We start from the raw sequence: 15,375 nt of genomic DNA, 5'->3' as shown, positions 1-15,375 counted from the left end.
CAGAGAAGCTAGGTAACAAAGAGAACCATAAGATACATGGATCCTCATGGGAAGGGGAAATAGACAAGGTCTCCTGAAAAAATTGGGAGCATGGGGAAAGGGCGGGAGAAGGGAAGACAGAAAGGAAGGGAGAAGAGAGAAGTTAAAGAGGGAGGGGGACATGAGGGAATGGGATGACAGAGATGAGGGAAGGGGAGGATACAGAGAGAGAGAGAGACAGACAGAAAGAGAGAGAGAGAGAGAGAGAGAGAGAGAGAGAGAGAGAGAGAGAGCAAGGAAAGAGACATCTTGATTGAAGAGTCATTATGGGGCTAGAAAGAAACCTGGCACCAGGGAACTTCCCAGGAATCTATAAGAATGATCCCAGTTAAGATCCTACATAATACCTGGCTTTCCCCTGTAATCAGATTGATGACTACCTTAATTGTCATCATAGAATCTTCATCCAGCCACTGATGGAGGCAGATGCAGAGATTCACAACTAGCACATGGCTGAGCTTTTAGAGTCCATTTGAAGAGAGGAAGGAGCAATAATATGAGAAAAAGGGTCAAGACCATGATGGGGATACCCATAGAAACAGCTGACCTGAGCTAGTGGGAGCTCACTGACTCTGGACTGACAGCAGGGGAACCTACATAGGCCCAAACTAGACCCTCTGAATGTGGGTGACAGTTGTGTGGCTGGAGCAATTTGTGGGACCACTGACAGTGGGAACAGGGTTAATCCCTAGTGCTTGACCTGGCTTTTTGGAGCCTATTCTTTTTGGAGCGATATTTTGCTCAGCCTAAATATAGGGGGAGGGCCTTGGCCCTGCCTCAAAGTGATATGCCAGACTTTGTTGACTCCACTTGGGAAGCCTTAACCTCTCTGAGGAGTAGATGGGGGATGAGGTGGGGAAAAGTAAAGGCAGTGGGAGGAGGGGAGGGAGAAAGAACTGGGATTGGTATGTAAAATGAGACTAGATTGTTTTAAAAATAAATAACTAAGAGGTCTTAAAAAAGAAGAGAAAAAAAGAGTGGTTTTGTTGAAAGTAGTAGCTTAAGGATGGGTTTGTACCGAATAAGCTCAATAATCAGGTGTGTGAGTCAGATCTGTCTTAGGAGGCAAGGTGAACAAGTGGAGAGAGGGGCGCTTGCCATTTTGGAAAAGGGTTTTCATAAGATGAAGAAAGGGACCATTGTTATGCGGGGATTTTTTTCCTTTCTGGTTAGTGACAAATGTGTTAACAGCTTCAATATAAGTGTGTGTTTGTGAACCTCTCCATCCATTATAGACAAGAACTAAATTTTCAGAGTAGAGAATATGAAGGGTGACAGAATAGGCAGGTACAATTTAATGTTCCCATTACAAATACTCAAAGACCAACACTTCTTTATTGATGGTATTCTGGGTTTGTTCGCATCAGTCAAACTGTCTCATAAAAATCCCGGTATCTTTACTCAGCTGGAAATGAAATCACTTAAAAATGAGTATCTCTGTGCCTAAGGGCTCAATAATCAAAGCTTTCATGCCTTATTGCCTGTTCCAGAAGAAAGATTCCTCAATTTCTTTTGGTTTCCAAGTAGCCAATATGGCACTTTGGTGTGTTGGCTTGGGTTCGTTATCTTTCCTCTTGGTCAAGTTCTACATTTCTTCTTGTTTCAAATGCCAGTCCAAATTTTCTGATGCTGATTAGTGCTCACATAATTTTAGCTGCAGACTGTTAGGAGGTTGAAATATCCCTTATCAACTTAGTCCCACTCCAGCCTCAGAAGACTTTATTCAATGGGATGGTAAGCCAGTAGGAAAAGAAGGAATTGGCATACTTAGGCTTGTATTTAGCACCAATTAGTTGGATTAAGTAATATGGAATCTGATGACAAAAGAGGGCATCCAGGGTAGTAATTATATTTTCAATTTGTAACTTAGACATAAGTTATCATGGAACTAGCAATAACTTCATCTGGATGTTTTATTGGTTTCTCAGTGAGCATATACTTCTTTTCTCAGTTCTCCTTCTAAGCTACATGATCTCAAAAGGTGTTCAAATGTTTCTAAAAAGGCAGCTTACTCAGATAAATTGTCTGAGTTTAGTACAATAGGAAAATAATCTAACTTGTATGGTCTTAAGGAACACATCTCACAATTTATAGTGCCAAATTGAATGATTTCAAACAAGCAGTTACATAATTTAAAAAGTAAACTTTTTCTTGGATTGCTACAATTGGGAGATACTTGGCTATGTGTGCATAGTCTGTTGTGTGTTGTCTGTTTTGTTTTCTGTCTGATGCATTAGAAAATACTATCTAGAACATTGTCTGTCTGATACATTAGAAAATACTATCTAGAACATTGCCTGATACATTAGAAAATACTATCTAGAACATTGACTGATGCATTAGAAAATACTATCTAGAACATTGTCTGTCTGATGCATTAGAAAATACTATCTAGAACATTGTCTGTCTGAAGCATTAGAAAATACTATCTAGAACATTGTCTTTTGACAGTGGAAATGTGGCATTTTGGATCTCTCATAGCAAAAGTAAACCCCAATATTATATTTCTATGGCTAGCACACTTTAAAAATTCAAAGATTTCAAGGAGAGATTTTACAAGCAAGATCCAAGTATTATATATGGAGTATCATCAAATTTGATGATTAGAAAAATATTACTTATCTCAAAATAGAGTTCACTAAAAGCAAGTATTTGGAAATGAAAGCTGGCTGGAAGGTAAGAGAGAAACTATATGCTCTCCCTACACATGAGTTCCCTTGGAATCCACAACTAGAAGATGCATACTTCCTTCTTTTCAAAGTGTGTGTGTGTGTGTGTGTGTGTGTGTGTGTGCACATGCACGTATGTAAGTGCTTCTGCGTGTGTGTGTGTGTGTGTGTGTGTGTGTGTGTATCCAACTGGGAGACAGTATTGATAGCAACAGATAGAAGGCTTCAAGTGTTGACTAAAGAAAGGCTAAATCAGAAAGCAAAGGACCAAAGACCAAGAATTAAAAGTCATTTAACAGCAGAGAAAGAAGTCTGTAGTGGTACCTGGGAAACAAAGAAAGATCAGTCGTTACCTAAAAAGGAGAAGGTACAATGATAATTACTGTGTACCTATTACATGATCCTTTATTCACACATACAACAATTTTTATAAGAAATGGTAATCCTACCATATAGTTGGGAAAAAATGAGGTTCAGAGAGATCTACATATTTTCACACCCTTACTAAAATAGTAAGTGGCAGAATTAGGACTAGAAACAAATCTAAATCCATCATGCTATTTCTACTATAGCAAGAAAGGACTAGTGCAATGGCTCACTGGTAGTTTTTGTCTAACATGTTAAGTCTTTAAGTTCCATACTGAGCACCACAAAAAAAAATCCCAGATTCTAAGTGCCAGCCATATGTTGTGCATGTTGATGCTCAAACACATAGTGCAACATTTTTCATCTGTACATCCTTTTGTGATGCAGAGCTATTAAAACACCCAGGAATATGGGAATTGTGTGTGAAAACAACACTTCTTAGAACTGAGACTTCATGAATGCATCTCCAGGCTGAGAACTTTTTAGACTCTAATCCAGAGAGTTGAAAGAGAACATAAAAATCCCCAGTACCTGAGTTTCACATTTTATTATTATTTCTTTGGTTATGTCTTGTGTATCCTTAGAAGATGTCCTACCACTGAGCTATATTTGTTCTATTTTGGTAATAGAGCATTGGTATGTTGTCCAGGCTGGCCTGGAACTCATGATTCTTTTGCTTTAACCCCTTCAGTGCTGGGATTATAGGCATGCACTACTAGTCCTAGTTCTCGAATTGTTAAGTGGTCTTTATAATACGTTGTTGAATGTCAAACATGAAATCCAGATTTTTATCACCATGTTGGTGTTCTGGGAAGTAGATCAGATAGTGTTCAATGAAACTGTTCAACATCACTTTGTGATGCTTAAAGTCATTCTGTTGTTTAATAATGTTTCTAGCATGCTCTTTTGGTTATGTGTCTATGGCTACCATCTGTTATGTACAATATAAGGCTTTTGCCTTCTTATACTTTCCAAAAGACAAGTATGCTATAGAGCTTCTCTGGTGAACTTTAGTGGATTTGGTAGCCACTGGTACTGATGTATGCTGAAGATGCTCTGCTCTTGTTTCATACTTAACTGATTTACTCAGTAAGTGATGACACATACATCTGGAAAATGAGTGACATTGAGTAGGTAAAAATTTTTGCTCACAGATAAAGTCTTTATTTATCCTCAAGTTGTGTTTTACAGTGTTTTCCAGAGAGCAGTGTTTTGGTAGGATATTAAATGGTGTTATATGAAAGAGGGGACCTGAAATTTAATTTAGTTTGGGAATCCTGAGTTATAAAATTTCTCGGTTTATTTTATTACAGTATTTATAGTGCAAATCTTCCTAAGGATAGTAATATGCAGGTTTCTTCTCCTCATTTGAACTCAGAAATCAGCTTCTCTAAAACATCTACTAAAATAGTTTTCATTGAGCTCATAGTAGAAAACTGTGGTCAAGATCAAGGTAACTGGCATTTGATATACATGCGGGTTCTTCATACAAGCCAACTGCCTTGGTCTAGGTTAGTGTTCCTTCTTGTGAATGGTCAGTATTTGTGGATTTGAATCCAAGTGGAGCTAAGTAGCCCCAAGAATAAAGCATGGGTAGTTAGCAAAATTAGATGCTAGACATTTGTTTCTCTCTGCATGCACTGATACTCTTCATTTTGTGAAAATGTAACCTCCCAATATAACAGAAGCTGCAAAACAGTCTCTTAAAACAAATGTACCATAAACAATATGACATGTGGTCATGTCTGTTTGGCAACCATAATTCTTCAACTGCCTGAAATCCGGTTCACTTTCAGTGTGGTCACAGTTTGCCTCCTTATTTTCCTATCTTTGGCCATATTAAATTACTTGCTGTTCTTTAAAGCCTCATCATCCTTTTTATGTCTCTGTGCCTTTATTCAAGTTATGATCATTGCCTCAAGCGCCTTTTCCCTTGCATTTCACTAAACTTCTCCCCAATAATTTTCTCTTTACACCTTAAGACTCAAGTATAATTGTAATCACTGTCTCCCTTATTTTATATATTTTTAAAATATTATTTATGTTGTATGTGTATACATGTGTACATTCATGTGCATGTGGGTATGAATGTGTCACAGGTCAAAGGACAATCTGAGAAAATTGGTTACCTCCTTGTACAATATAGGTTCCAGAGATCAAATATGGGATTAGGGTTGGCAGCAATTGCCATCACACGATGAAACACCTCCATATCCCTATATAATTTTTAAAACATACATTTAAGGGGCTTGAGAAATGGCTCAGTGGTTAAAAGTACTGGCTGCTATTCCAGAGGACCTGGGTTCATTTCCCAGCACCCACATGGCAGCTCACAATTGTCTCTAGCTCTAGTTCAGGGGATCTGACACCTTCATACTAACACACATAAAACAGAGTCAAATAAAGTATAAAAAACAAGGATATGTTTAAATCTCTATTACTAGGCTTGCCATTCCCAGATGTCTCGTATAGAGTTTGGTATATATTTAGGGTATAATAGGAACTTATTAAATGTATTTGTAGATGAGTAAGTGCATGGAGAGATGAAGTCACATCAGTGAATTGAAAAATACACAAAGACCCATGTCATAATTTGTATTTCAGCATTGCAATCATTTTCTCACGTCTAGGATATCTGAAATGGAAGGAGCAATGTTGTACTTCTCTTGAAGGTGGTGAATGATGAGGTAGTTGGCATAAGGACTACCTTGAACATTGGAAATTACTGTTTATTGTGGCATCAGACTATTGTCAGGGTTCTCTGAACTATTTTCTTAACTACAGAACTCATGGACATTGTTGAATTTGCATATGTGTTACGATTTTGTCTTTATAGGCAATATTCAATCTCCTAGGAGTAAAGAAACTTCTCATTTAAACTTTTTGCTTGCTTGTTTATTGAGAATGTTCACACTATATAGTCCTAGCTGACCTGCAGCTTACTATGTAGCAAACTAGCCTTTAAGTCATGATATTCCTTTCTCAGCCTCAAGAACACTGGGATAACAGGCTTAAATAACCTTTTAAATAAATGTACACTTTTTCAAATCTCACATGCTCTGAGTCCACATTGTCCTTCTTTTCCTGTGGGTGGTAGCTGCTACCTCAAATTTCTGTACAGCCTACAAAATAAAATGGTTCATGGCAAGGGATATTTAGGTTCGTGATATTTACTACATACTGAGAACTTATGAGTCTTAGGAAAAAAAGAAATAATAGTTGTCCAGGGCAATGAGAGGAAAGATGGAACATGAGCAAAGAAAAAGGCCAGGAAAGAAGATGGCAGGAAGGTTGGTTGTCTCTTTCCATTTTGGAAAATGGAAGTGTTTCTTGGGAATTACAAAATAAAGTGAGAGATGCCTGTGCATTTATCTGAATTATGTACTATATAAAAGTCAGCATCAATTCACTGAAGGCAAGGTCCTTATCCAGGCTGTTAAGTGTTTTCTTAAAAGAACAAATGGGTACAGCATGTAAATTCTTTAAGCAATTCTTGATATACAATTTTCAAAAGCAGCCAGATATTAATCAAGAACAAAGAAAGACATATATTTTTCCACGGATGGACATTTAAGAGCCTGAAAGGTTATCCTGAGAACTCATCACCTGTGGGATTAACAAATACCAATTAGTTTCTAAGGAAGGGGATAGGAAGGTAGGCATGGAAACTCAAAGAAAAGGCTATATATACTAACTGTTTCTTAATTTAACAGAAAATGGAAGATCATCAGCAAATGGAACACTATAGACACAGCCATGCTAGAGATCATAAGATGTTGAGACCAAACATATATCAGTTGTAGAGTGTCATATTCTCCAAGAATTCAAAACATCTACTTTATCCTCCACTCCTTCAACTATCTATTCATCGAATATGGTTTTGGCATATACCTTACATAGCTGTGAATAGGGGTAGCTAAAATTATTGTGCAAATCAATCTCTTGTATTAGTACTTCTATGAGCAGGTGACTGGCAATTAAGACATTAATAATCTTATGATCTTTTTTTCATGGCTTTTGACATCAAATCACAAAATTTTAACAACAGAAGGATTCTTGGTAAATCTGATCATCCCAGTTTCATGATGGCAAAAAAAATATAGCCTCTGGGAGGCAGAAATTACTTGCCCAAGACTATATTCTGAACTGCTACTTTATTATATATTATATAATTGTAGTGTGAGTGATAAAGAAAAGGAATCAAAATTATCTAAATTCTTCTTAAAGGTGACAAAAAGTCTATGCTAAACCCAAATCTTATGAAAATGAGAGGATACCACCAATATATTCACAAAAATCACTATGTGCTGATGCTTTCTTTTATCTTACCATTGTTTGAATAAAATGTGTTATATACTGATACTGTAAGTTAACAATAAACATTGGAAGAATTATGTTGAAAAGCAGAGGATGTGGTGATAACTCCAGCAACGTGCAAAGGTTTATATTTTAAGCCTAAGAGAATAAAAACTTTGGTTTTCGCTGACTTGGTACTTTAATATCACCATAAACTTTTTATAATTAAAATTACTGAAATCAGACTTTAAGCATTATGCTTGTAGCACCTTTCAGTGTGAGGTAATCAGAAGCATATTTTTGTGAGCTGCTGACTGTTGTTACATATCACATACTGCATGGCAAGCCAAGCTATTTATTAAGGAGAAAGTCATTGAAAAGTGCTAAGAACAGCTTGTGTCTACCTAATATGCTAGGAACCTCATTGTAATATAAGTCCTCACATTTGTCTAGCACTTTCTCAAAGATGCTCTTATTCATCTTTTTATTTTCTTCTAACTGCAACTCTGAGGATGATATCTAGAAATTACAAATAATGAAAATGAAGTTCACAGGGACATGGAGTAAAGAATAGATCTGGACTTTTAACCTAGGTCTGTCTGACTTCAGAAGTAATCAATAATCCTTCTATGAGTTGACTGGGCATCTATCTTTGGCATCTATCTCTGTGGTATAATACTTGCCTAAAATGCCCAAGGCTCTAGGTTCAATTCCCTGCATAGTAAAAGGAAAGAAAAACAAAACAAAACAAAATAAAAGAATCATTGTATTTTGTGGGCATCTATCTTCTAGTTTTCTTGAAGTTTGTTAGTTTGAACCTCTAGTGCCCAATGTGCTGTCTTGTTTGTATGGGAAGGAAAATGAGGTGAAAACTGTCCCTAGCAATTCAGGATTGTATTCCCCATGTCTACTCTACCACATTTTCTAGTAAATCAATCAGATAGCTTTTTGTCTTACTCTTTCAGCGACTGAATTCACAAAGCTATATCAGTGCTACACTGTTCAATTAAAATCTTAGTCATATGTATATTTCTCTTCCAAAGAGGTTCACTGTGATAATGTCAGAAGAACTATTTTTTCTCTTAATGGAGGATATGGACTCTGATATGAAACTAATATCTTAACAAGGAGTATCTTATAATTAAATTTTACTTGTACCAAAATGAGCTTACAGTTACTTTCAAAAGATGGCAAGGAAGAGGATCCTCAATCTAGAAGCCACTGTATATTATGCATAATTCACAGAATGTTAAATGATTGAGATACGAGTGTATCAGAACATTTGCTCAGGACTTGGAACATTCATGTAGGAAAACTTTTCCTTTCAATCCTTCCCTCTGGTGCCTCTCCTGGATTTCTTTCTACTTCATCCCCATGGTCTTGAGGCTTCTTCCCCACTGAATATCACAACTATAGGATATCCTTAGCAAGACAAGTAAAAACAAGGTTGGATTGTCAAATATCTGATTCTCATTTGATATAGTTGCCTAGAAAATAACTCAGAGGGCATCTACTCTGGTGCCTGAGAGTACTACAGTTACTTGAGATGCTCCTGCTGGAATTTTCACAGATCAAGCCTGAAACAATTTGCTTACAGTATTATGATCTGGTAAAAAGTACGAACTGGTCCGTGAAGAGGGGAGGATGTAGTTATCACAATGATATATTGGCAGAGAAGGCATTGAGTGCCTTATGGGAAGCCAGAGATAACAATTGTTGTAAATTAGCCCTGAGATGAGAGAAAAGTGGGCTGAATTCCAGTCATTTGGGTTTTTCCAATTGTTACTGAATAATTGAATAAAGATTATAGTTTTTGGTACTCAGAAATACATTTGTTTTTCTTTGAGTTCCATTTCTAAATCAAAGTAGACTCATGAGCTGCTTTTTCTCACGAAGGATGCATCTGTTTGGAAGCAGCAGGCAGCCGCGTGAATTCTGGCATGAGGCAGATGAAGATATGAAGAATTAGAAGAGGGGGAAACATGTGTCATTCAAGCAGTAGGAAGCCATTTCAGAAGGTTGACAGAGCTCATGGTAGACACACGTTCATGGAACACAGAGACTTCAATAGAGGGTCACCCTTGGAAGGGTTATATCTTCTAAGAAGCTACTGTGCCATTGGAAAAATGCTTTTGGAAACAATCAATGGATTTGTAAAGAAAAGGAAATGATTAAAGGCCTGCTGATTTCTGGGAGACACGGGATAGGAAATTGGCTCTGTTTGGTGCCTTAGACACAGAGTCCAAAGAGAAGCAGCTTTACACTCCAGTTGGCTGTCTCTACAGAACATGCAGCAGTTAGGTGAGGGGTAGTCCCAGGTGTTCACAGCCTGCCTGTGCCCTACTCATCCTGCACCTGTGACAGTTTTTATTACTTGGTTCTCTCGTCCTTACCACTGAACAGCTTTGGGCCAGTATCAATAGACCACCGGAGGAACTGAATCCAAAAAACATACCCTCATTCATTTTCCGTTAGTTTCGGATCCTTACTTCATGCCTCCTGATCCTAAGCAAAACTCCAAAGATATGAATGTCATAGGTTAAAATGAAGAAGGCACCATGAGAAAGTCAGCCTGAGTCGTGTGCCTATATGGCACTCTCTGAAGCATTGCAGAGGAGAATTGCGTCTAGTGCAATAATTATAAGGGAGGGAGGCAAGCTGAAGGAGAAAAACAAAGAACAAGGGGGAAAAAAGAAGAAAATATTCTTACCTCCCAGAGTCATCCCTGCTTCATAACATTTTCGGAGTCGACAAGATGGACAATTTTTCCTCCGAAATTTATCGATGGTACAATCATTTCTGCTGGCACACAGATATTTCTGCTTCCCTGGGAGAAATATGCAATAGTAGACAGGTTATTGCATCTCCAGAGCTTCTTTCCTTGAGTATCTCTAGGCAAAAGGATAGTAATATATACTACAAATTGAGAGACAATGGCCCCAAACAATTTGATCACTCAGAATCGAACCATTTAAAGGAGGTGATTTAAGCCGGGCGGTGGTGGTGCACGCCTTTAATCCCAGCACTCGGGAGGCAGAGGCAGGCGGATCTCTGTGAGTTCGAGGCCAGCCTGGTCTACAAGAGCTAGTTCCAGGACAGGAACCAAAAAAGCTACGGAGAATCCCTGTCTCGAAAAATCCAAAAAAAAAAAAAAAAAAAAAGGTGATTTAATGCTGTGCTATGTTGCTTGTTTTTCATAGATGTTTTAGTAGATATTAGCAATTCAGATCCCGCTAATACTTCCATTATTATGACTATTTGCTAATTTTGAATACAAGATGTTTCACTTGACTAAAAGCCAAGAATACCCTTGAGAAATTGACCAGTTGTGAAAATTATCACTCTTTTAGCTTGGCACAGAACAGATGTTGGCTTAGTCAATACATCCTCCTACTGACACCTGTAATCATGCACAGATTCATACTTTAGCTAATTAGATGCTTTAAAAAAGACAGTACATCATTTTGCTATGTGATACCTAACTGTTTTTACATTGCCAGTGATGGCACTCTGAAGCCTGTAGGTTGAAAAAGCCAGAAATAAAATCCACAGTTTGTGTGATAAATTACAGCAAGCAAAAGAAAGTCTTCTTAAGTCAGTAAAGGAAACAAAAGCACAAGCAGGTACAATTTGAGTCCTCATAGATGGACATAGAAACTAACTATTTTTAAGGTAAGAGTTACTCAAAGGAAGATGTGGTCCAAAGATATGTGCTTTGCTTCTTATTTGGCTTTTGTTACAGTGCTCCCAGAACCAATCCAACACATAGTAGGCCCTTGATAAATGTGTATGTATGCAGAACATAAAGATGCGTAAGTAAACAGAGTCACCATAGAAATAGTTCAAAATATATCCTCAAGTACATTGTAGATTAGGGATAAAACAAGATGGAAGAAAATAGTCTTTTAAAAGTCTATTATTTCCTTATTATTTAATCTGTTTTATTATATGACTGAAAATTTCAGGGTTCTATATCAGAATAATGATATGTATATTATATTTGATTTGTTTACAAGTTTAGTAATAATCTTGAGCAAAGTACATGTACAGGAATTGTCATATACCCCTATCTATGATAAAAAAAATAAGGGTCATTATGATGAAACATGTTCTACCTTTCAACATTACGTTTAACAGTAGTAGGTAATGTGCATCCTTGTCTTTTTACTAGACCACAAGTATGATATTCATTATAGACTCACATATGACCTTTAATTTGTGATAAGGGAACATTTATCTACTTCATTCAGAGTATTTATTGTAAGATAAATTCTGTCAAATGTTTATCTTTTCTGAAATGATTGTATAATTTTTTTTCATTCTGTTGATGCGGTGAGTTGTATTTATTCATTTATATATATGAACCATCCTTGAATCCCAGTAATAAATCATTTTGGATCATAATGGATAATTTTTAATGTGATTCTAAATTGAGTTTTATAGTGTGTGCTAAAAGTGTTCTTCTATCTATGTTCTTCAAGACTATTGACCTGTGTGGAATTACATCCTTGGTTTGTTCTAAGACTATAAACCCAATGAATGAGAAAGAATTTAAATTCTGTTTGATCACCTCAAGCTTACTCTTCTATATAAAGCCTCAATTACCTCTGACACATACTTGTAAAGTGTTTTCCCCAAATTTTCTTGAATTATGACTCAGTGTGTAATATTTCTGGACTCTCTTAAGAGATCCTTTCTTCCAGGAAATGTACTCTGTCTCTTTGTAGTACTGATCCATTAGTGATAGTAACACAAAATCTGAACTAGTAAAGATATTTAAAGCACTTCAGTAAAAGTTTTAATGGGGTTCTTAGTTCTTAAGTTATGTAATGAACATAATATATGGAGATGCACCAAGTGACAAGTTGGTGATAGAGCCAGTATAACGTTTGAAAATTGTGCACAATGGAGACGTATTGTGAAGGAGTATAGTTGGAAGAGAAAGCATTCTTAGTGTGTCAGGTATCTTTCTTCACTGTTTGTTTAAACTCAGCTTGTGTATTTTCAGTTGCCAGAGGAAATTATAAGTGGGTTCTGGGCCTGCTCCAATTTAGTTTTGGAAGGTCACACAGTTCCATGTTGTAGTCTAGGTGGCTGAACAATTAGCACAGATAATACAAATTCAGCTCCTGCTCATCAGAAACTAAACATTAAACTCCACTCTTTGATACTGTTTATTTTTCAATAATAAAATTATATCAACAACCAATTATTAAGTTCTTACCAAAAGTCATTGTGAAATTGTTGGCAAAATACAAACATTCTTTCTCATGTTAAAGCATATAAAGATACACTGTAGATCTGCAAAGAGAATCCACATTTCTTTATCACCCTCATCTATTCAAGTTTTTCCCTAAAAGTTTGGGAAATAATTGTATATATTACTTATTAATGAGACATGATGTGATGTTTTGATAAATATTTATATGATAAAAGGATTAAATTAAGGTAGTTAAATCCATTTCATTACCTGATTTTTTTTTTGCGGTAAGCATATTACAAATCTATACTTTTAGTATTTTACTCATAAGTGGTTTTTAAACATAAAGCAAAGAAATCAGCCTACAAATCACAACCTCAAAGAACTTAGACAACAATGAGGACACTAAGAGAGACTTCCATAGATTTAATCTACATGGAGAGTAGAAAAAGTCAAGATCTCCTGTTTAAATTGGGAACATGGGGACCTTGGGGGAGGGTTGAAGGGGGGGAAAGAATAGGCAGGGAGAGGAACAGGGAAAAATGTAGAGCTCAATAAAAAACAATTAAAAAAAAAAACCAAAACCCAAGAAAATGTGGAGTTTTTAATTCTGGTCACCATGCTGTGCGTTAGGTCCTTGAAGTGTATATTTTCTGGCCAAATGGAATTCTGTGCTCTGCAATCAGCGTCACTGCTTCTATGAGGCACATCTCTTCTCAGCATGGTTTACAATAGACACATCTAGTGTCCTCACTAAGCTGGACACTTTGAAAAGTTCTTCAAAGGTTATCGTGTTCTAGTTAGGATTCGTTACCAGTTTACTGCTCTTGAATTTGTAAAATCGTGTAGACAAGTTTAGGCACACAGCCTGAGCAAAAGGCAGAACTAACATAAAGAGGGTTCAGTAAGTTTAGATTTTTTTATTACTTTATTAATACTAGGAATCAAAATTTCCACTTCCTCCCCTCCTCCCACTTCCCTCCCGCTCCCCCACTCACCCTCCTTTCTCCCACTCCAGTCCTAAGAGAGGGCAGGGTACCCTGCCCTGTGGGAAGTTCAAGGCTCTCCCTCCTTGAACCAGGCTTAGGAATGTGAGCATCCAAGTAGACTAGGATCCCCAAAAGCCCAGTACTCCCATTTGGGTCTCTGTCTCTATCTCCATCTGTCGCTGGACGAAGGATCTATGGTGATATTCACATTAGTCATCAGTCTGACAACAGGACAAGGCCAGTTCAGGCACCCTCTCCTCCTAGCTGGGGACATCCCTGTGGATATCTGGGACTCCCTCTAGAGTCAAGCCTCTTGCCAACCCCACAGTGTCTCCCTTAATTATCTTCTTCCCTGCTCCCATATCTGTCCTTCCTCCATCTCAACCATTCCATTCCCCCAAGCTCTCCATAACCCTCTCCTTCTCCCTTCTCTCTCCTTGAAGAGCAGAAGGAGGGAGAATATGACCAAGGAAGTTTAGATTTTTTTTTATTAACTTCTTTTTTTTATTTTTATTTTTTTTAATTTATTTATTTATTAAGGATTTCTGCCTCGTCCCCACAACCGCTTCCCATTTCCCTCCCCCTCCCCCGATCAAGTCCCCCCCCCCCTCATCTGCTCGAAGAGCAATCAGGGTTCCCTGACCTGTGGGAAGCCCAAGGACTGCCCACCTCTATCCAGGTCTCATAAGGTGAGCATTCAAACTGCCTAGGCTCCCACAAAGCCAGTAGGTGCAGTAGGATCAAAAACCCACTGCAATTGTTCTTGAATTCTCAGTATTCCTCATTGTCCGCTATGTTCAGCTAGTCCGGATTTATCCCATGCTTTTTCAGACCTAGGCCAGCTGGCCTTGGTGAGATCCCAATAGAACATCCCCATTGTCTTAGTGTGTGGGTGCACCCCTCGTGGTCCTGAGTTCCTTGCTCGTGCTCCGTCTCCTTCTGCTCCTGATTTGGACCTTGAGATTTCTGTCCGGTGCTCCCGTGTGGGTCTCTGTCTCTGTTTCCTTTCATCGCCTGATGAAGGTTAATATTCCTGAGGATGCCTATGTGTTTGTCTTTGGATTCACCTTATTTAGCTTCTCTAGGAACATGAATTATAGGCTCAATGTCCTTTATTTATGGCTAGAAACCAAATATGAGTGAGTACATCCCATGTTCCTCTTTTTGGGTCTGGCTTACCTCACTCAGGATAGTGTTTTCTATTTCCATCCATTTGTATGCAAAATTCAAGAAGTCCTTGTTTTTTACTGCTGAGTAATACTCTAATATGTATATATTCCATACTTTCTTCATCCATTCTTCCGTTGAAGGGCATCTAGGTTGTTTCCAGGTTCTGGCTATTACAAACAATGCTGCCATGAACATAGTTGAGCATATACTTTTGTTGTATGATAGGGCCTCTCTTGGGTATATTCCCAAGAGTGGTATTGCTGGATCCAGGGGTAGGTTGATCCCGAATTTCCTGAGAAACCGAAACACTGCTTTCCAGAGTGGTTGCACAAGTTTGCATTCCCACCAGCAATGGGTGAGTGTACCCCATTCTCCACAACCTCTCCAGCAAAGGCTATCATTGGTGTTTTTTATTTTAGCCATTCTGACAGGTGTAAGGTGGTATCTTAAAGTTGTCTTGATTTGCATTTCCCTGCAAATTTATTAACTTCTTAACCTAAGAATAAGTAAGGTTCTGCCTTACTCCCTCATGTTTGAGTCTGATCCCTTCGTATTTTTATCTCTGCAGTTCTGTCAAAATTGCTCTTCTGGGATTTGTTTATATTATTAGAGTCACTGCCTAAGCAGAATTAATGACACTTTCAAT

General features: G+C 37.7%; 1 protein-coding gene across 1 annotated transcript in view; it reads right to left on the bottom strand.

Moving 5' to 3' along the window:
* Nucleotides 1-15,375, bottom strand: part of LOC121444404 (androgen receptor) — a 170,155-nt gene that overhangs the window by 21,811 nt on the left and 132,969 nt on the right. The window contains exon 3 of the mRNA XM_041646217.1: nucleotides 10,081-10,197. Coding sequence (XP_041502151.1) covers nucleotides 10,081-10,197 — 117 coding nt within the window. The remainder of the gene's footprint in view (nucleotides 1-10,080; nucleotides 10,198-15,375) is intronic.

Source organism: Microtus oregoni, unplaced genomic scaffold (genome assembly GCF_018167655.1).
Source record: "Microtus oregoni isolate MIOR12 unplaced genomic scaffold, Mior012 000122F_ref0000035, whole genome shotgun sequence".
In the NCBI taxonomy this organism is placed as follows: domain Eukaryota; kingdom Metazoa; phylum Chordata; class Mammalia; order Rodentia; family Cricetidae; genus Microtus; species Microtus oregoni.
This window is presented reverse-complemented; position numbering and strand designations above follow the sequence as displayed.